This window comes from Engraulis encrasicolus, chromosome 8 (genome assembly GCF_034702125.1).
Source record: "Engraulis encrasicolus isolate BLACKSEA-1 chromosome 8, IST_EnEncr_1.0, whole genome shotgun sequence".
Lineage (NCBI taxonomy): Eukaryota > Metazoa > Chordata > Actinopteri > Clupeiformes > Engraulidae > Engraulis > Engraulis encrasicolus.
This window is the reverse complement of record NC_085864.1, coordinates 36,165,312-36,185,375: the sequence shown is the minus strand read 5'-3', so window position 1 is coordinate 36,185,375 and position 20,064 is coordinate 36,165,312. Positions and strand designations below refer to the sequence as shown.

The following is a 20,064-nucleotide window of genomic DNA, read 5'->3' as shown; positions in this document are numbered from 1 at the left end:
CCATCTTGTCTCCAGTCCCAGAGGCTTTTAAAGGAGCACTCCTGCCAATTTCAAAATGCTGTTGTTGTATTGCTCACGCTACCCTTGACTTGTCAGTACCCGGTGATGCTGCCTTTTTTGGCTCAGGCCTTTCCAAGATATGAGCTATTCTAATGGGGGCAGATTTTGTTTACATTTAAAAAATCTTAACATAAGCCTACTCCAAATAAATCAAAATGTTTTTTTGTTTGTTTTTATGTAAACAAACACCTGCCCCCATTACAATGACCAGGATCTCGGAAAAGGCTGAAGAAAAATAAATAAATCTCAAGTACCGACAAGTCCAGGGTAGAGTGGGCATAACAACTGCATGTTGAAATTGGCTGGAGTTATCCTTTAATAGGGTGAGCCAAACTGACCATCACTCTGACCAACACTCACCCTGCTCCTTCTCCCCACACTGTTGTGTCATGTTGTGCTTGTGTTGAGTGTCGTCTTAGAGCTGGACACACCAACCCACCTGGCTAGCCCCCTTGCACGGGTGAGGCATACATGCAATTTCGTTGTGTGCAGTGAACACTTGTGTGCTGTGGGGTGCTCTGTCACAATGACAATGGGAGTTGGAGTTTCCCAATTGGGCTTTCACTTTCAATGCGGCTGGCTACATAGGGAGTAGGGCTGCACGATATATCGAAAATGTATCGATATCGCAATATCACGGCTTGCGATACATGTATCGCAAAAGTTGTGCACGTATCACAAACAGTTTTTAATTTTAAATAACAGGAAATTTGGTGAGAATGTTAAAAAATGCATTAAAAATGTTGACATTGTAAGTTGATGCTGTATATTAGCCACATTGCTCTCAGTTGTTCTATACATGATTAAGTGTACAATGGCAAGTAGAGAGGGGAAAATATATGCATATATTAAATATCGCGAGTAATATCGATATCGCAGTATACAGTCATGTTATCGTGGATCTCATCTTTTTCTAATATCATGCAGCCCTAATAGGGAGTGTGTGTAATAGAGTGCATTCTTCAGTCAATCACATTCACTCCATCAACTTGCCAACAAAGACTTGCTTCACATTATCTTTCAGGTGAGGGAAAAGAAATCCTGGTATGACAAAGGGACTCTTTTTTTTACATAAACAGTGTTTATATTCATTTTGCACTTTTCACACTGGGACTCACAAACAATTGATGATTTGTTTTATTGTCTTCGGAATGTACAGCCATGTAAGGACCTTGAATGTCCAAGCTTCATATGGTATTAAACTGTATGCACAAACCATTATCTTCACATTTAATCTTGATATTCGACAAGAGAAGAACTGCAAAAATTTTACACTGAGGCAGCAGAACCTAACCCAATTTGCCAATCACAAATAAAATCATGGGAATGTTTGGAAAAACTTGTCAATTGTTAAGCTTGGAGCAGGCTTCACTCTTAAATACTTCGACGGTGAGGGTGCTGACGACCCACATGTTCAACTCAGTTTTTCAGAAAAGAGGCCGTACCTTGCATAACGTGCATTATTTTTCTGAATAACTAGGGAAACTGTTGTGATATCTCCTGGTATGTGAAGCCAATATGCATTTTTTTGTCTGTGCCGTAAGTACCGGTAACTCAGTTTTCGTTATTTGTCCTGGAATTTATTCCACTCATATGACTCTGACTATACAATGAATCATTACTGCAAAAGTATGTGGCATGGATCTTCGCTCTCCCTCTCTATGAAAATACTGCATGTTCTTTTTTAACATTTGTTAACTTTGTGAAGCACATTGAGTTGCACCTGTGTATGAAATGCGCTATATAAATAAACTTGCCTTGCCTTGCCTTTCTTGCATTTGGTGGTGCACTGGAGAATTAGTAGACTGTCATATACGGTAATAGCTTCAAAAAGGTGTGTCAAGCACAAGGTATTTTCACAGTGATAACAGGCTGCCTTAGTCATTCTTACTGCTATGTTTGATAGTACACAATTCATCTCTATTCATCACACCCACAAGCCTGTTAGGTGCGTGATGATCAGTGATTACATGATAGCTATTTGTTCTGGAACTAGGCCACATGCTTCTCGAAATACCTCTCAAACACACCCTTCCTATTTTACCCAAAGCATGATCTTAATGCATATAGTATTTTAATGCATATAATATGTTTTTCAATTAACAATTTTCATCATTGGGATGGGACAAACTAAACAATAAAAAAAACATGCGGATTACAATCAAGGCACAAAACAGTTCTCCTCTCCTCTTCTTCAAGCATAATTTAAACTCAAGAGATTGTAGAATATCATTTTGAAAAGCAAATTTAACATTATGCTGTGCTATGCTATATTATAATGACATTACAGGTAGGATACGGGTCTAACTCTGTCCTCCCCATGTCCGTGGTTACATGTCATGTGTAGAGTATTCCTGAGGGGGGCGACAGTGAGCACAAGGCAAAGAAAACAATCAGAGAGCAATTTATTATCTGGACAGACAGGACACCTGAGCTCCTAAGGTGATGCTGGAGGGAGGTGGCATGACCTTCAAGCCGTGGCATTTGAAAGGCAGAAAGCCAAAAGTGAAACCTCTAGGACTGAGATTACATATTGATTTGCTAACTCGCACCGCAGAGAGGTAAATGCAGTGATTGAGGTACACACTCACTCATCAGACACTCACACACACACACACACACACACACACACACACACACACACACACACACACACACACACACACACACACACGCACACGCACAGGAAGTGAGTCATATACATACGGAACACCTGTTGTCTGCTGTCGTCTTGTCTGCTGCTAGGAGACAGATTCTCATGTACTGCTACTGAATGAAAAAAACATTTTATAAAGGCTCTTTGGACATCAAAGAATACTGATCCATCCTCGCTGGGTAAATCCAGGCCCCAGGTGAGCCGTGTGATGGCTGACTGGCTAAGGGGCCTGTTTGGGACCACGCTACTCCTTCTTGGGTGCCTCCGGCTCCTTCCCTCGGTCCAGCTGGTCCTGGCTCGGCTTGCCCAGGAAACGCAGGATCTTCTCGATAGTCGCCTCCTGGTACTCATGGGACCATCTAGGATGTAATTTGCAAGACATTTGTTTCATTACATTGTATTTTATTTTATGACATGATGACGCTTACTGTAGTTGTTGACAGCATCATCCAAAGTGGTGAAAGTGAAGTCCTTAAAAGTAAAGTGAAAGAGAAGTAAAGTGAAGTTACAGTATTTAGGCACAGGGTATTGGCTACAGTCCAGTAACAATGTGGGGTTTGGTTTTTTTGCAGCTACAGTGAGCAAACTGGAGAACACTCGCATTCTTCTCCTGGTATGGGATTCGAAACCGCAACATTCAGATCACAAGACCAACCCTGAAACTGTTTGACCTTTAGTCTTGTGATCGGAAGGGTGCAGTTTTTAAGGTTTTAAGAGATTTGTTTTATATCACAGATGGATAGCAGAAGTGAAATAGAATGTCTCACTTTGACTTATGAGGGGGAAGTTCTCTGACAATAACTGACCAAGTGTTCTTTCATGGATATTTTTCCCAAGCACTGTACATGACTTTGAGAGAAATGAGATTCAGCTCATGATACTATAAGCCGCAGATATCTTTTCTGTGACATCTATACTAGTCTAATAATTATAATAATAATAACTTGGTTTTATATAGCGCCTTTCAAGTAACCCAAGGTCGCTTTACAAAAGGAGAGTGGGCAAGGGAATAGAGAGAGAGGAGAGGAGGGGGGTAAAGGTGGGGTTGGGGCAGGGTGGTTAAGGACCATAGGCCTCAGTGAATAAGCGTGATTTTAGGTGCTTTTTGAACGTAGCCAGTGTGGGGGCTTGTCGGACATGGAGAGTTAGACTTTTCCAAAGGGTGGGGGCAGCAACACAGAAGGCTCTGTCACCAAAGGTCCGTAGCCTGGAACGAGGGATGACACGCGGGTCCTTGCTAGAGGACCTCAGGGATCTTGGTTGGGAGGGTTGCTGGATGAGATTCGAGAGGTACTGGGGAGCAAGAGCATTGAGGGATTTGTAAGTGAGGAGTAAGATTTTATAGGTGATGCGTGACTTCACCGGGAGCCAGTGAAGCTGCTTGAGTGAGGGGGTAATGTGTTGCCACCGCTTCGTGTGTGTGAGGACCCTGGCAGCCGAGTTTTGGACACGCTGTAACCTGTCCAGTGCCTTGGCGGGAAGACCATAGAGGACACCGTTACAGTAGTCCAGACGGGAGGTGATGAAGGCGTGTATCAGAGTCTCAGCAACAGTCTGGTCTAGTCTAGATACTAAGGTGCTGTTTCCACGTATCAGGATATTTTTTTAGCAGGGTATTTGTTTCTCCTGTTTAGGTGTAAACGCAACATGTGGATAAAAATAAATACCCCATTGTAACAAATGAGTTTCAGCCCCCTAAATAGGATATTTTTAAAGCCTGCTTTTTTATATCTGGATTTTTAAATATCTGCTACGTGGAAATGGAAGGCCAAAACCAATGTAACCAAGAAAAAAAAAATCCACATATAAAAATATTTTGCTACGTGGTTTGGAAACAGCTCCTAAATGTCTTCTGAGGGCCTGGGTTATTTAGCATCATCGCTTTTATAGACTGAAATAACATAATCCTTAAAGGTACACTGTGCAGGAAATGGTCAAAAAAGGTACTGCAACTATGCTGCTCATTGAAACTGGGCTGCCTATTGCCAAATTTGATCTTTACATGAAAGTTTACTAAGTAATAAACAAATATTTTCTAGTGTGTTCCAAGTAGAGTCATTTTTGCAGCTAAAAATGGCTATTTTTGGAAATTCAAAATGGCGGACCATGGAGAAGATCCCCTTTTCATGTATGAAAAGTGCTATTTTTCCAGTCATAATGAATACTTAGAATTTGATGGTGGTGTTAAGTATTCATGAAAAAGGTAACATTAGTGAATGGGCCTCATGAATTCTGGAAATAAATAACTAAAAATCTCACACAGTGTCCCTTTAAGTTGCGATATCCTCCCGTAAAAGAATATTTTTGGCCAGGCTAATGTTTTATTATATAATATTAGTGCTTATATAATTAAAATATATACGTAATAGTGGTACAAATAATGAACATTAATACTGGCATCAGCCCTAAGTGTGATGAATCCTTGGTAATCCAATGGTGGTAGACATATACTCCATGGAGAGAATTACTTTTTTTCATATAATGGGGGAGGGGGGAGAGGGGAGGTTTGGGAAGCTATGGGCGGGATCAGGATGGGAGGTTTAATGTGTGATGTGTGTCTGATATGTTCTGGTTGTCTTTTATTGTTGTTGTTGTTTGTTTTTCTTTTTTTGTGTTGTTTATTTGTTTTTTTTTCCTTGATACCCAATAAGAAAAAAAAGCAATGCAATGGTGACTCACTTGATTCCGTTGAATTTGAGGACGGGGCTCATATCTTCTGGTAGGGATTTGGGATCGGGCCAGAGGAAGTTATCCGTGACCGGAACAATGTTTTTCTTCCCGCTGAGGGCAGTGACAATCTCCTGCATGGGTTGAGGGCAGCCAAGCCATGACATTAAATAAAAGTGGCATTAAACAGACATCCAGATGTCACAAGGCAGCGTGATAAGATTTTTACAACACTGGACAATGGGGATCAGGAGTCCCATAAAAACAACCACTGAGTCACTCTCATTCTCTCTCTCTCCCCCTCTCTCTCTTGCCCTCTCACTCTATCTCTATCTCACACACACATTTTCTTTCTCTCGCTCAGTCAGTCTGTCTTATTGCAACATCGCGTATAAATACAACACTGATTTTTATCGTCCTTGCATGTGCGCACTATGCTTTTGCATGTTAACCCGTGCTCTAAGGCGCCCTATGACAGGTCAAATAATAAGTAGAATGAATAATGTAGTATAGTGCAAAATCAGTAATCATGTACACGTATGTGTGTGCAAAATATGTCTATGGGTGACCAAACCAAAAACCCAAAACGCCAAAGGGGGGGGGGGGGGGGGGGGGGGGGGGGGGGGGTTGGGGGGTGTCAGTGTGTTGGGAGGTTATACTCAGGCTCATTAATGAGCCAACCCGACACACAGCTGGAAGTAGGCGGGCCATCACCTCTCTCTCTCTCTCTCTCTCTCTCTCTCTCTCTCTCTCTCTCGCTCTCTCTCTCTCGCTCTCTCTCTCGCTCTACTGACCTTGTGTACCCAGTCCTTCATGGCGAGGTCCCCCATGCACTTGTCGAGGGCGTTGGCCGAGAGCACCAGGATGAAGTTGCGAGCGCGCTGCACGCTCTGTATCAGCTTGTCCTCAAAGCGGCCCGCCTCCAGCTTCTCCACATCGATAAACACGCTGTAGCCACGCAGCTGCAGATGCACCTTCAACAGGCTACGGAGAGAGAGAGAGGTGGAGAGACAGGGTGATACAGAGAGAGGAGCGGGGTGAGGAAGCAAGAGAGAGAGAGACAGAGAGGTGGAGAGACAAGGTGAGAGAGAGGAGGGGGGTGAGGAGAGAGAGAGGTGGAGAGACAGGATGAGACAGAGAGGTGGAGAGGTAGGGTGAGACAGAGAGAGAGGAGGGGGGTGAGGAGGAGAGAGAGAGAAGAGAAAGGTGAGAGGAGGGTGTGATGTTTTTTAAAACTACATCTCAAGTAGAAATCTTTCTTGGACCTAAAACAGATATGAGTGTAAACAAGAAAACCACAATTAAAACATAGTTTTTTTGTTTTTCAAAATCTGAATTTGCCTGGTACAGAGCCAATCCCATGGCAAGTGACTTCATAATCCATGCTGATTTGTGTTGATGTCATAGAGATTTTTCTATCCACATATCATATAAACAGGGTTGTGAGATTATCACAATGTCTATTCATAAAATATCTGGGTAACACTTTAGAATAACTACCTATTCACAGCTTTATAAACACTTTATAAATAATGAACTAATTATCAACAACATTTTTACAAATGTTTGTAAAAGAGTAAGAAACACTATGTTACCACAGCAGACACAGCGCAGTCGCATCGGTCCTGGAAATTTCTCCTCCAAAGACCAGAGGGCATGAAACCACATAAAACTCACACAGTAGAAGTTGATTCCCACTCCACTGTGCAGTCGTAGCTTGGTTCTTACTCATTTACAAACATTTGCAAATGCTTTGTTAAATGTTAATTATTATTAAATGCTAATAAAGTGTTTATAAAGCTGTTTTGGGTTGTTATTCTAATATCGGTATAAGTGAGGGTTGAGTGGTGTGTCCCTGTGCTGACCTGGCCAGCTGTGAGCCGGTGGTGCGGCGATAGCTGATGAAGACGTCGGGGCCGCAGGGCTGCGCGTCGGTCAGGCAGGTCCTCTTGGGGTTGCGCAGCGCCGCCACTATGCGGGCGCGATGCACGCCGTTCTGCACACCGCAGTCGCTCCTCAGCTGCTCGTCCGTCACGTGGCGGACGCTCTTGCGGTCCACGCCCGACTGCACCAGGCCGTAAGTGTATTGGCGGAAGCGCGGGTCCACGTCGGCCAGCCAGTCGGCCAGGCTGTCGGGGTCGCATGTGGAGTAGTTGGCGTACATCTTCAGCACGCGCAGGTCACGCAGAAATCTGGGGAGCAAGAGACGGAGGAGAGCAGAGTAGAGTAGAGTGACGTTACTTTATTGAAATCACGGGGGCAAGAGTCGGAGGAGAGGAGAGTAGAGTAGAGTGCCGTTATTTTATTGAAATCTGGGGGTCAAGAGTAGGAGTAGCGTTACTTTAATGATTCTGAAGGACAGTCCGAAAGGGAGTGTGGCGGTATGAATGCAGTGCACTCAGAGGGTACTATATAAGATGACAGAGAGGAAAATGTATACTACATACCAAAATCATCAATTCTGATTGATATAATCTAGAATTGTAATAATTATATAAAAGCATATAGCATGAAGCTTAGGCGGGCCTACAAATATTTGGCCAGAAACACCAGCCTGTCAACATGTTCTGTCTTCAAGAATGCCCAAAGGTAGGTCACTAATACATTATTGCCACCCGTACGATCATAATTATATCATTCTATTAATTGTTGTGGCCGAAATTGTGTTCTTCAATAAATTGTGCAGCCCTATCAAATACATTTCCTACAGTATATCATTACGTTCCTAAAACCCTTAATCAAAAACATATCTGTGGAAGTACAGTACATGCAGCTGGCTGCTCTACCTTTTCCTGGTGAGTCCAGAGGCCATGCCCAGGTCACATCTCAGGTCCTCATCAGTGATGTTCAACAGCAGGTCTCCATCAACCTGCAGCTCCTGACATACACACACACCACCAAGTAATTAGTTACAAGCAGGGTCGGCCATACAGGGTTCAGAAAGTATAAACCTGTACCACATATACATGGGTTCACCGTGTTTATAAACACGGTGTTGTGAGGAGGGGCAAGACACTGGCGGCCAACCACGTGGGCAAATGTTTTAACCGACAGCTGTTTCCAACAATCAGAGGTTGAGTTGTGCGCAGCTAGAATCGCACAGCCAGAAGAAAACAAACATTTAGAGCCCATGTATTTGCTCCTGCCAATTCTTTTTTTTAGCACAGGGCCTTTAGTAATGCACGACTTGGTCATTGCCATTCTGGTAACAGAAAATGTATAACACTGTGTCTTTTTTCGCTTGGTTTTTTTGGTCTTTTTCGGCTTTATTTGATAGGACAGTGTGAGAGGTGGACAGGAAGAGAATTAGGAGAGAGACGTGGAGGGGTCGGCAAAGGACCTGAGCCGGGAATAGAACCCGGGTCAGACGCATGGCAGACAAGTACCCCACCGGTTGGCCACGGCAGGGCCTGCTCCTGCCAATTCAATGAACCAGCTGATCCTGGTTGCCACCCCACTGCAGGCAGTTTGATGAGCAGGCAGAAGGAATGACAGGCAGAAGGAACATCTGTCGCGACTTTTTACTTGTCTCAATCCATTTTGTAATAAATAAATGGACGACATCTTGAGCTTGATAGCAGTAGATATTTTGCTTCTCATCCAACGAACTTCATCAATAGTCTGGCAATGTCTAATAGTTACACTTCCGAAAACGTTTCCCTTCTCCACTTGAGGAAGGAGTCAAGGACTCCTGCTGTTAAATCATAAATGAGAACTACTTAGTGTCACTTTAAATTGTTTTAAGACATCGTTTTATCCTAATAACATCAACTGGTCTACATAAACCTTGCTTCTGTAAAAAAAAAAAAAAGAGTAGTTGGACATGGCTCATGCACCTGCTCAGCAAAAACATTAAATATTGGCAGGTCATGGTGGATAGGAGGAGGACACACTTACAACAGATTATCATGCTTGTATGTGAATAACATGGGCCAGTTGGCCAGACCTGAAAGCACTGTCAGTACTGAAGCCAACTTGAAAGCTACAGCCACCGCGCGCCGCACTTAGCACATTGTTCTATTGTTACAGTAACAACTGCAGAATATCTCCAGTAGCGTCTGTGCAAATCCCTAGCTTCTGTACAAAAATAAAATAAGGGGGAAAAAACAACATCCGCAGGTTTGGCATCAAGGTGATGATCAAATTGCATTTGTCCGGCTCAACAAAAATAAAACATTAAATATAGGCAAATCCTCTGTCCAAAAGGAGATTATCATGGTTGGACAGGAAATCACGGATCAACAAATCAACAGCAACTCTATAATATCCCTAACTTCCATACATATTTCAAGCAATTTCACCTGCTCCATAAACAAATAAAACCACTAAATGTTGGCAGATCATGTTAGGAGGAGGAGGAGGAGGAAGAGAAGGAGGAAGAAGAAAAGGATGAGTGTATGAGTGTACAACAAAAAAGAGATTACAGTAGCATGGTTGGATGCAAAATCACAGACCAATAAATCAACAACTCAAGCGGAGTTGGCCAGACGCGCTCTGAGTAGGCGCTGAAAGCCAACTTGCAGCAGCCACCTCTTTTTTGTTATTATTTTTTTAGGGGATTTTATGCCTTTATTTGATAGGACTGTCTGAGATGGTGACAGGAAGCGAGTGGGACAGAGAGACGGGGTGGGATCAGGAAATGACCCCGGCCGGACTCGAACCGGGGTCCCCATGGGCATGCAAGCCCAAATGTGGGGGGCTTAGCGCGCTGCGCCACAGCACCCCCGCAGCCACAGCACCCCCGAGACCACCTCTTAACCTCTGTTGGATGGGAAATCATACAACATAAAACTAAGGGCTGTAACGCGCTCAACTCAAACAAAGTGAACAACTGGGTGCTCATTCCTCGAGAATATATGATTAAAGAAAAAGCAGGACAGCACTCCAAGTTTTTGTGGTTTATTGCCCATAAACCACAAAAACTTGGAGTGCTGTCCTGCTTTTTTCTTTAATTCTTAAATCATACAACTACAATGACATGCGCTGTAGATAAACAAATCATCAGTTGAAGGCCGCCAGACCTGGAAGCGTTCGGAGTAGGCGCTGAAGCCAACTTGCTGCAGCCACCGCTGCACCTCGCCGCTCTTCCAGTTTGGCACGGAGGACAGGATGCGGCGCGGAACTTCCTCTCCCATCATGCCGAGCGCGCGGCGGGCAAGCGAGCAGGCCGTGGCGTTGCTGGAGTACATGACGATCCTCTTCAGGCTCTGCACCGCACCGATCTCCTGGAAAATCTGCAAAAGGCATGGATCGGAAATGTTTATGACACAGTAAGACAGAATTAAGTTACTTTAATTTAACTTTGACTTTAATTTAACAAACAGTTTAATTTAACACTTTCCACTGCGCTTCCATAGAAAACAGAAACAAGTTTATGTGAAGGATAAGTCAGAGTCATGACTACAATAGACTATTACAATTAGTATAGTTACTACGTACAATACTTTCTTCTGTAGAGGACAAGAATGACTAAAGCATTCCTATTTGTTAACAGTGACATGTAGCTGATTATCAGAGCCGAAATTGATTAATCCATAATTTGTTGGATTGTTTGAGCCCACAGCTGCTGTCGTTTCAAAGCTACAGTTGCCTGTGTTGAATGTTACCCAGGTCTCTGACCCTAGTGATGGTCACTGTAGCAAAGAGGAGAGATGCTCCACCTGTGACTTCACACCTGGGCCCTCAGACAGTGGTGTAGTCTACTTTTTTATGGTGGGTATACTGTATATTTGAGCATTTTTTGAAGTGGGTATACTGTATGTATTTTTGCTATTCAAATTAATGGATCAATCAATTTTAAGTGGTTATACTGAAATCCCTGAAATTTAGAAATGGGTATACTCCGTAGACCCGCGTTCTACGTAGACTACACCACTGCCCTCAGGGCCCTAAACAGATGTTTGGACCATGGCATGGCAGTTTAAACCAGGGCTTTGAACCCTTATTTTTTTCCAAACGTTCCGTTCCGAACAGAAACGGAATAATAACGTTTCCGGTTCTGAGTTCCACCAATAAATTGACGTTCCCGAACCGGATAGAACCAAAAAATATTGTTCCCGGAACGGTTAATTTCGTTCCTGTCAGCTGATTACTCCCCATAGGCCTAACTGACATTAACCAAGAAAGACGGAAGTGCAAATGAGTCAGCCAACATTCAAAACTGTTTATTCAAGCGGATGAAAAGAATATCCTCCAGAATTTTGTCATTCAGGGACGACCTAAGCGGAGAAGCAGAGAATAAACCTCAATGATGAAAATGTGCGCTCCACGCTGACTTGGGTCACGGGGAGGACATTGTGAGTTTGTGCATATTTCAAGCGGCCATGGATGCCCAATAACGCCGAACATTGTCGGTGCGCTTTACACGTGCTTCCCTGCAATGTCTTACAATAATGCAATGTAAACTCTGTCCTTTTGTATGACAGTGGTTTCTCTTAATTAAGATGTGGAGTGAAGACTTTGTAATCTACAGCTCTCTCTCCATTCAGCCAGAGAATGTCTGATGTCACACAGGACTTGAACCTCAGCCGTCATGGTAACATGCGCAGGAAAATAATGAATTTTTTTTTTTAGTTTGAGGAACGGTATTAACCGGTATTAACCGGTATTAACCGGTTACCATTACTTTTAAATAAGTGTTCCCATTCCAGAACATAAAAAATAATAACGTTTCCGGTTTCGTTTCTGTTCCCTGTAAAATACAAAAAGTTCCTGGTTTTCGTTTTCGTTCCTTGAACCGGTTCGAAGCCCTGGTTTAAACACAGCCATAATCCCAGTGATTGGGCACTCCATGCAATGGTACACGCCCCAACACAACCCCCCGACACCCCATTCCCCTAGCTAAAAATCTGAGCAACTCAAGTCATACCACCAGAGTGTTACACTGGCACAAGTTGCTGCTGATGTTGTTTGCTGGGCTGGGCTGGGCTGGGCATCTAGCCAATTCAATAGCACATCTGTATGTGGCTTCAGGAGGGAGGTAAGCTAATGCTCCATGCCAACCTCGGCTAGCTGTTACACTCACCTTGTATTGTATTGGTGTTGTGCTGGCACGGCTTGATGCCACCTACAAGTAGAAGACCCCATTGATCTTCACACCTGGGTCACCACCAACCCTAAGGATGACCTCGTTATTGCACTCACCTTGATGTTGCCTTTGCACCCTGGTCACCACCAACCCTAATGATGGCCTCCGTAATCGGCCGCTACCCCCCTCCTGACAGTACATCACCTGCAGCTGCAGGAGGAGTCTAGAGAGACCTTCAGCTTGGTGTTGCACTGCCCTAGAGATGGCCTCGTTATCCTAGCCTGATTATCATCGACTTTCAAATCTCTCCGAGACTTGGCCTTACTGAGACCATAACAATTAACGTTTCCCAAATGGCATGGTTGACCCGCCTCCCTAGGTTCACCACAGGTTGACTGGTGTCCAATAAAGCGGGTGGAGTTCCTGTGTTTTCGGGTGATCAGAAACGCATTTACGTACATTGCTCTTGGCCTGACTATCGTTGTCCCACTCACCTTGGTGTTGCGCTGGCGTGACTTGATGCTGGTCTCCACACACAGGTAGAAGGCGGCGATGCACTTGCCCTTGCAGCGCTGAACGAATACTTCTACCAGGTTGAATTGTACATAATATACCACCCACCCATGATGCCCTTATTATTCCACATACCTTGGTTTTGCGCTGGCGTGACTATCGTTGTCCCACTCACCTTGGTGTTGCGCTGGCGTGACTTGATGCTGGTCTCCACGCACAGGTAGAAGGCGGCGATGCACTTGCCCTCCAGGCGCGTGCCGTCCAGCAGGGGCAGCAGGTGCTGCAGGTCGGCCGCCGTGCGTCCCTGTAAAGGCAACAGGCGAGGCCAAGCTTATTTGGATAGTGCAGAGACAGAGTGTGTGTGTGTGTGTGTGTGTGTGTGTGTGTGTGTGTGTGTGTGTGTGTGTGTGTGTGTGTGTGTGTGTGTGTGTGTGTGTGTGTGTGTTTGTGTATGTATTGGCCGCTGTGCGTCCCTGTAAGTCAACAGGCGAGGCAATTATTTGGATAGTGTGTGTGTGTGTGTGCATGTGTGCGTGCGCGCACGTGTTTGTGTCTATCTATACTGTATATGCCTCAAGCATACTAATACCGTTTCTCTGCGGAAATGCAGTGCAGTTGTGCAGTGCATTCAATATACAAAGTCAGCTAAATGTGCGTCCCTTTAAGGCACAGGCAAGGCAAACTTATTTGTACAGTGCAGTGTGTGTGTGTGTGTGTGTGCGTGCGTGCCTGTGTGCGTGCGTGCGTGCGTGCGTGCGTGCGTGCGTGTGTGTGTGCATCAGCCTCAAGCATACTAACAGCGTTTCTCTGTGGAAATGCTCTGCAGATGATCCAGAATGCGGCGGCACGGTTGATTTTCAATCAACCCAAAAGGACCCATGTTACTCCTCTATTTATTGAGTTGCACTGGTTACCGATTGCCGCCCGGATCAAGCACAAGGCATTGACCCTTGCCTACAAAACCATCACAGGAACGGCCCCAGCTTATCTGAAGGACCTACTAACGCCTTATGTTACTGGAAGAGAACTGCGCTCATCCAGCACAAGCCGTCTGGCTCTGCCATCCAGTCGCTCTAGGTACTCCCAGTCAAGATTGTTCTCCGTTGTGGTACCCAAGTGGTGGAACAGTCTCCCAGAGGCAGCAAGACTGAGCACATCTCTTGCAGCTTTCAAGAAACAACTAAAGACATTCCTCTTTCGAGAGAATCTACTAGACTAATGCTTGAACTGGCCTTGCCCCAGGGCAGACTCCTGACATGATATTTAGTTTAGTTTAGTTTGTGAGTGTGTGTTTGTGTGTGTGTGTACTCGTTATTTACTCTTTATATTTAAACAAAAAAAACAAAAAACTAACCCCTCTTTGCAACTGCACTTGTTGTTCTGTATATCTCCTGTGCACTTTGTATTTGCTTGTGATGTTGGCTTGATTATGTCCTCTTTTGAAAGTCGCTTTGGTTATAAAGCGTCTGCCAAATGCAATGTAATGTAATGTAATGTAAAAATGCAGTGCAGTTGTGCAGTACATAATACACAAAGTCAGTTAAATGTGCTTCACAAAAGCAAAAGCATACATAGAACACAGTAGCTAAATTTACGATTAAAGATAGCTAAAATGCATAGGGTAAAAAAAGATAAAAGTACACAAAAGAACCAAAACATTACGTAAAAATTAAAAATGAAAAGTTAAGGTAATTTAAAGGAAGCATCTGAGAACAACGTGGTCTTGAATGTGGATGTTAACCCCTTAGCGTAGAGGCTCTGTTATAACCGTATCATATCTAAAATGTCAATGACCAAGTCTTAATTGGTTACCTAAGACTCTCTGCATGTCATAACAATGTTGTTATGATGTGGGTCGCCCCATAATGCATACTCTTCCACCAGTGGAACGCTGTAATATTCATTAAAACGATAACAACCATAGTAGGCCTACTACACTACTACGACATAACACAGGCCCTTTAGTAATGCATTGCGACTTGGTCATTGCCATTTCTGGTAACAGCTACTTTTTAACGACGTGTCTGAACGGATTAAGTGTTTCCAGCTAAGAGTGAATAGGCCCAGTCGACGGGCCCATCTGCAGTAAGAGTCTACAGTACCTGCTCATCAGCTCGACAAAGCGCGACTCAGCCGACACTTACAGCTCGACAAAGCGCGACTCAGCCGACACTTACAGCTCGACAAAAAGCGACTCAGCCGACACTTACAGCTCGACAAAGCACGACTCAGCCTACACTTACAGCTCGACAAAGCGCGACTCAGCCGACACTTACAGCTCGACAAAGCGCGACTCGGCCAACACTTTTTGCTTTTCGAATAGGTACGATACAGCTCAATTGTAAAGGAAAAAGTGGTGGCCTAGTCGCGCTGCGTCCAGCTGTAGACCTACCAGAAAACTGGCAGTGGAAAAGAGGCATGAGTGTCTACAGTACCTGCATGCTGTCGCTGCTGTCCAGGAGGCTGCGGGCGAACTCATCCGGGTCCAGGGAGGCGATGAAGGGCTCCACCAGCTCCAGAGTGCCCGACTTCACCACCTAGAGGGGAATTAGTCAAGTCGAAGTCAAAGTCAAAGGGTACTTAATTGTCAAAAATCTATGTAACAGGGTTAACACAGGAGATTGAAGCTGCCTTTGACTGGTCTCCAATTTTAACTCGCATATAGATGAGATGTTGACAATAATCATCCCTCTGCACACACACACACACATAAGAAGTGAGTTTACATAAGGAGTTCTTTTGGGGAAGCATGCTGGAGCATTGTGCTAATACCAGAGATTGTAATATTCTATTCTCACTGTATACTCTCTGCTAACGCACCCTACAGCTAGTAATACTGTCCATGGGGATCCAGGTTCGAATCCGGTCCCAATCATTTCCCAACCCCTACCACATCTCTCTTATACAGTCACTTCCAGTCTACTCACCCTTGTCCTGTCAAAATAAGGCACATTGTTAGGGGGAAACAAACTGAATCCCTTTCCGTGCCTCACAGTGAAACACTTTTCCGCAAACTGTTCTGATAACCTGCCAACCCTGGGTTCCTGACAAACAGCAAAACTTTTGAGCACCATGATTGTACTGTGTGAGCTGTACTATGCAAATACATTTATTATCACTGGTTAAGTGGGAGGAGTTGTGAGGAGTTGTGAGGAGTGGAAACCCTTTTTGCAGAGACTTTTATAATAAAAGGAGACGGAGTACTGAAGAAATCGTCCACACAACAATCCGCCTACAAAGTACAACAACTTTTCCTTTTGTACATGATCACTCTAAGTTTTGTACTCAGGGCTCTAAATTAACACTACCAAACCGTTCTGGTGAAATTTCAGTTTGGCTGGTAGAAAAGACCAACTTACTGTACTAGCTACTTTGATTAGTGAGTATGTGTTTGGCCGGTTAGATCAGTATCTACGAGCCATTTTGGCTGGTGATGAAAAAAGTTCATTTAGAGCCCTGATTGTAGTACAGTACTATGAATACAGTGCTACTGTAGAGCAGAGAGGAGCTAAGGAGGGGCAGCTGGTCAATTGGCACTGGCTATTCTCCTCACAAAGGCAAAGTGCAGTAACTACATATTTTGTCAAAATTGAGTTTAGAATGAAAACAGTCTTCATAACACCCCTATATCTTGAAACAAAGCCTGGTCCAACCTTGTCCCGTCCAACCTTGTCCCGAGATATTGCCTGGTCAAATTTGGAGTAACAGGTAGTATCCATTCTAATAACAAGGCTTTGAAGGCCTTTTTCTCAGTTCAATGTTGGCGCAGTTACTGCACTTTGCCTTTGTACGGCAGTAATTCTCCTCACCTCCTTCTCGATCTCCTTGTTGGCGGCGAGCACGGCCACGGCCAGGCAGGCGTAGAAGCGGATGAGCTCGTCCTCCTTGGAGAAGGCCAGGGGGAACAGCCACTCGGCCGCCTGCTTCTCGATCATCAGCCGCTGGCAGCGGTGCCCGCCATACATGGCGCAGTTGGCCAGCGCCACGGCACAGTGGCGCAGCACGGTGGGGTCGGTGCCGCGGCACCAGAAGAGCAGCGCGTCCAGCGCGCCATTGGCGATGAGCTGCGTGGACGTCTCCTCCGTGTGCTTGAACATGTGCTCCAGGATGCCCGACACGCTGCGCGCCAGCTGCGCGTCCTCCTGGGAGCGGGCCAGGTTCAGGATCACGCCCAGGCCCATGCGCGCCACATAGTCTCTGCGGACATGGGGCGGGGGGTCATGCTTAGGTCTAGTGTCAGTCTATAGGGTTACCATTTTTATTGCTGCTGGTTAGAGTGGGCCTGCTAGATGTGACAAGTCACTGACATCTTGTGGGGAAAGACATGCTTTAAAGCAGAGGAAGATACAATACTAAATTATTACAACAATGGACATAGGCCTACAGTACATGTGACCAGTCAATGAGAGCTTGTGATGGAGAGGCAAAGGTGGCTTAATGGACTGGCCTAGTAGGCCGAGGCCAAACTGAATCCCCTCTGACCTCATCTCCACCCCTCATCTCCACCCCTTCCCTGAGGGTCCCCACGCACCAGTAGCATTATAGTATATGTGGGCCCCATATTTTGCCCAAGAGAATGTCGTTCCTTAATCTGTCCATGGGAGGATGTGTGAGCATATTAGGCTACCTCTCTATTCAGTCATTACAGTAGTTACAATATATGAGAGAAGACAGTGAGTCATTTCGAACAGAATATGAGAAATAATAATAATTAAGGCTACCCACCTGTTTTCTGCTACCAGGATCTGCTCCAACAACTTGGCTGTCTCATAGGTGATCTCCACCGCGGGTGTCTGCAGATGCTGCAAGAGCAGGTCCAGCCCCCCATCCAGCCGTATCCTGTTGCATATCTCCTCGGCCACCTGCCGTCCCAAAGCTGGCAAGATCCAGGCTTCTTCCACCAGCTGATAAATCTCAGCTATTGCCTGGCGGGTGTCGTCCAAAGCGCCAGTGTCCTTGGCTGATTTTAAGGTTTTCACTGCTAACCGCAGTGCTGGCAGAGAGGCATCCAGCACTGCCTGGACGTCAGCGTTAATGCCCGGCGACACAGCCCTGGGGTCGGCGGCGGTTTTGCGCGTTTGAAGGCGACTGACATATTCAGGCACCGTGAGTCTGTCGGAGCTGAACATTGATAAATAGTGGAACAGCTTGCTGATGAACACAAGGAGCGATAAAAGCATCTACTGGGCTAATTATACCAACGGTAGGCCTATAATCGTGTCACAACACATACACGGGTGATAATATGAATTCTAAAACGCATTTAATATACCTCTAAGGAATGTACTTGTAACAAACAACCTCTCAACACCGTATGTTGGATTTTGGCCCGATTCCGACCCCAAGAATCCGAGAATGTGACTCATCTAAATGAAGTTTTTGTTCGGAAACATAGGCCCCTCGTCATCATCATCACCTAATGCCAAACCAGAGGTTGTTTACCTCTTTGTGTCGTTTAACAAGTGTAGCCAATATAGTAATGTGAAATAACAGAAGAATTGATCAAATGTACAAACCGCGGTTAGTGCGCGCACTATCTATCCGTCCCTAGGCGCTCCTCACAAGAATGAGAAATGACGTCTCCGGAAGAAAAGACAACAAACAGCTGTCTATCTTGCTAGCATTAGCCGAACCAAACAAAGACAGCTTCTTCTTGGCCCTAGTCTCGGCGAATGCCTGTTACAATAAGTCCCAGAAGATTCAATCTTATTTTTTTGTTTTCAGAATAAACTAAATATGGTCACTGTTTTCATGGTGAGGTACCCCGAGCATCTCTGAGCATCCTCCCCAACAGCACCGCCTTCTTCCTCCAGCGATACTTTGGCCCTGATAAGGAATTCTCCCTGCCTCAGCAACTGAACAGCTGAGCTAAGCTGGTTGTCTAGACATCCTTGTGCTGTTGCCCCCAGTGGACGATTTACGTTGTTACAGCTTGGTTAACTGTAAACATGTTATGCGCATCCAGGCATGTTATGCGCTCTGTGCGCTCAATAGCGCTTGTCTGAGGTGGCCCATTCTCGCCAAATGCTGAGATTAAATACATATATTCAGTCATCAAACCATTTGTTCTACATCATTACATTTCTACACTCCCGCTGTGATACCCCTACAACATGTGTGTTTGACAAGTCTTATCGTGACAGCTGTCAACACATTAGGCATTAGAAGAAATGATCTAAAGCTGAGAAAATTAGTGCTTGGGTATACAACAGTCACTCAAACATATACAGAGAGAGAGAGAGAGAGAGAGAGAGAGAGAGAGAGAGAGAGAGAGAGAGAGAGAGAGAGAGAGAGAGAGAGAGGACGTAAAGATTTACTTCTTCTGGCAGACAAGAAACACCCTCATCTTGTCTCCTATAGACAGATGCCTTGTACACACACACACACATAATGGATTCCTGGCAATCTGTCGGATTAAGCTAATCAAGGGCCCTTGGGCAAAATGCGGTCTTCAACCCTCTATATGGAGGTTGGGGAAAAGTTGGGTTTGAAGGTGCATGTAGCACTGTTAATGCACTTTGCTACCTGTTACACTAGAGCAGTAGTTCTCAGCGTTTGTTTTGTTTGTTTGTTTGTTTGTTTGTTTTTTTAAGAAGAAGAAGAAGAAAAAAAGCCCCCGTGGAAGTTACTTATTTGTCACGTATTCATCAGATGATGCAACAGGCCATGGGTGAATTTGCATTTACCTGTATGCTCTGCTGCAAGGAATAGCCTACCCCATTTCTGTGTGTGTGTGTGTGTGTGTGTGTGTGTGTGTGTGTGTGTGTGTGTGTGTGTGTGTGTGTGTGTGTGCGTGTGTGTGTGTGGATGCCTGGATGTCACGACAGACATTGTTCCCACGGGTCCTCCAGCCTGCCTCAGGTCACAGGTTAGCTGCAGTGTGTGTGTGTGTGTGTGTGTGTGTGTGTGTGTGTGTGTGTGTGTGTGTGTGTGTGTGTGTGTGTGTGTGTGTGTGTGTGTGTGTGTGTGTGTGTGTGTGTGTGTGTGTGTGTGTTTCATTCTGTGTGTGTGTGTGTGCGTGTGTGGTGCGTGCGTGCATGCGTGTGTGTGTGTGTGTGTGTGTGCATGCGTGCGTGCCTATGCTATTGCACCATACACTACTATGTGAACAAAAACAAGGCTAAGTCAATAATTTGGGGGT

General features: G+C 45.0%; 1 protein-coding gene across 1 annotated transcript; it reads right to left on the bottom strand.

Annotated features, from left to right (window-relative positions):
- Positions 1–1,152: 1,152 nt before the first annotated feature.
- Positions 1,153–18,884, bottom strand: sarm1 (sterile alpha and TIR motif containing 1). The gene is made up of 10 exons (XM_063204454.1): positions 17,649–18,884; positions 16,733–17,120; positions 15,359–15,460; positions 13,099–13,227; positions 10,405–10,617; positions 8,170–8,261; positions 7,249–7,575; positions 6,178–6,367; positions 5,396–5,517; positions 1,153–3,075 (listed from the first exon to the last, which is right to left on the bottom strand). The coding sequence occupies exons 1-10, from the start codon at positions 18,101–18,103 to the stop codon at positions 2,961–2,963; spliced, it is 2,133 nt and encodes a 710-aa protein (XP_063060524.1). The 5' UTR covers positions 18,104–18,884; the 3' UTR covers positions 1,153–2,960.
- Between the last annotated feature and the right edge of the window lie 1,180 nt (positions 18,885–20,064).

Excerpts from the sequence above, each read along its gene's own strand:
- sarm1 (XM_063204454.1), bottom strand. The coding sequence starts at position 18,103 with ATGCTTTTATCGCTCCTTGTGTTCATCAGCAAGCTGTTCCACTATTTA. Across the intron at positions 10,618-13,098 it reads CACGCCAGCGCAACACCAAG|ATTTTCCAGGAGATCGGTGC; the intron begins GTGAGTGGGACA and ends TGCCTTTTGCAG. Across the intron at positions 6,368-7,248 it reads ACCGGCTCACAGCTGGCCAG|CCTGTTGAAGGTGCATCTGC; the intron begins GTCAGCACAGGG and ends CTCTCTCCGTAG.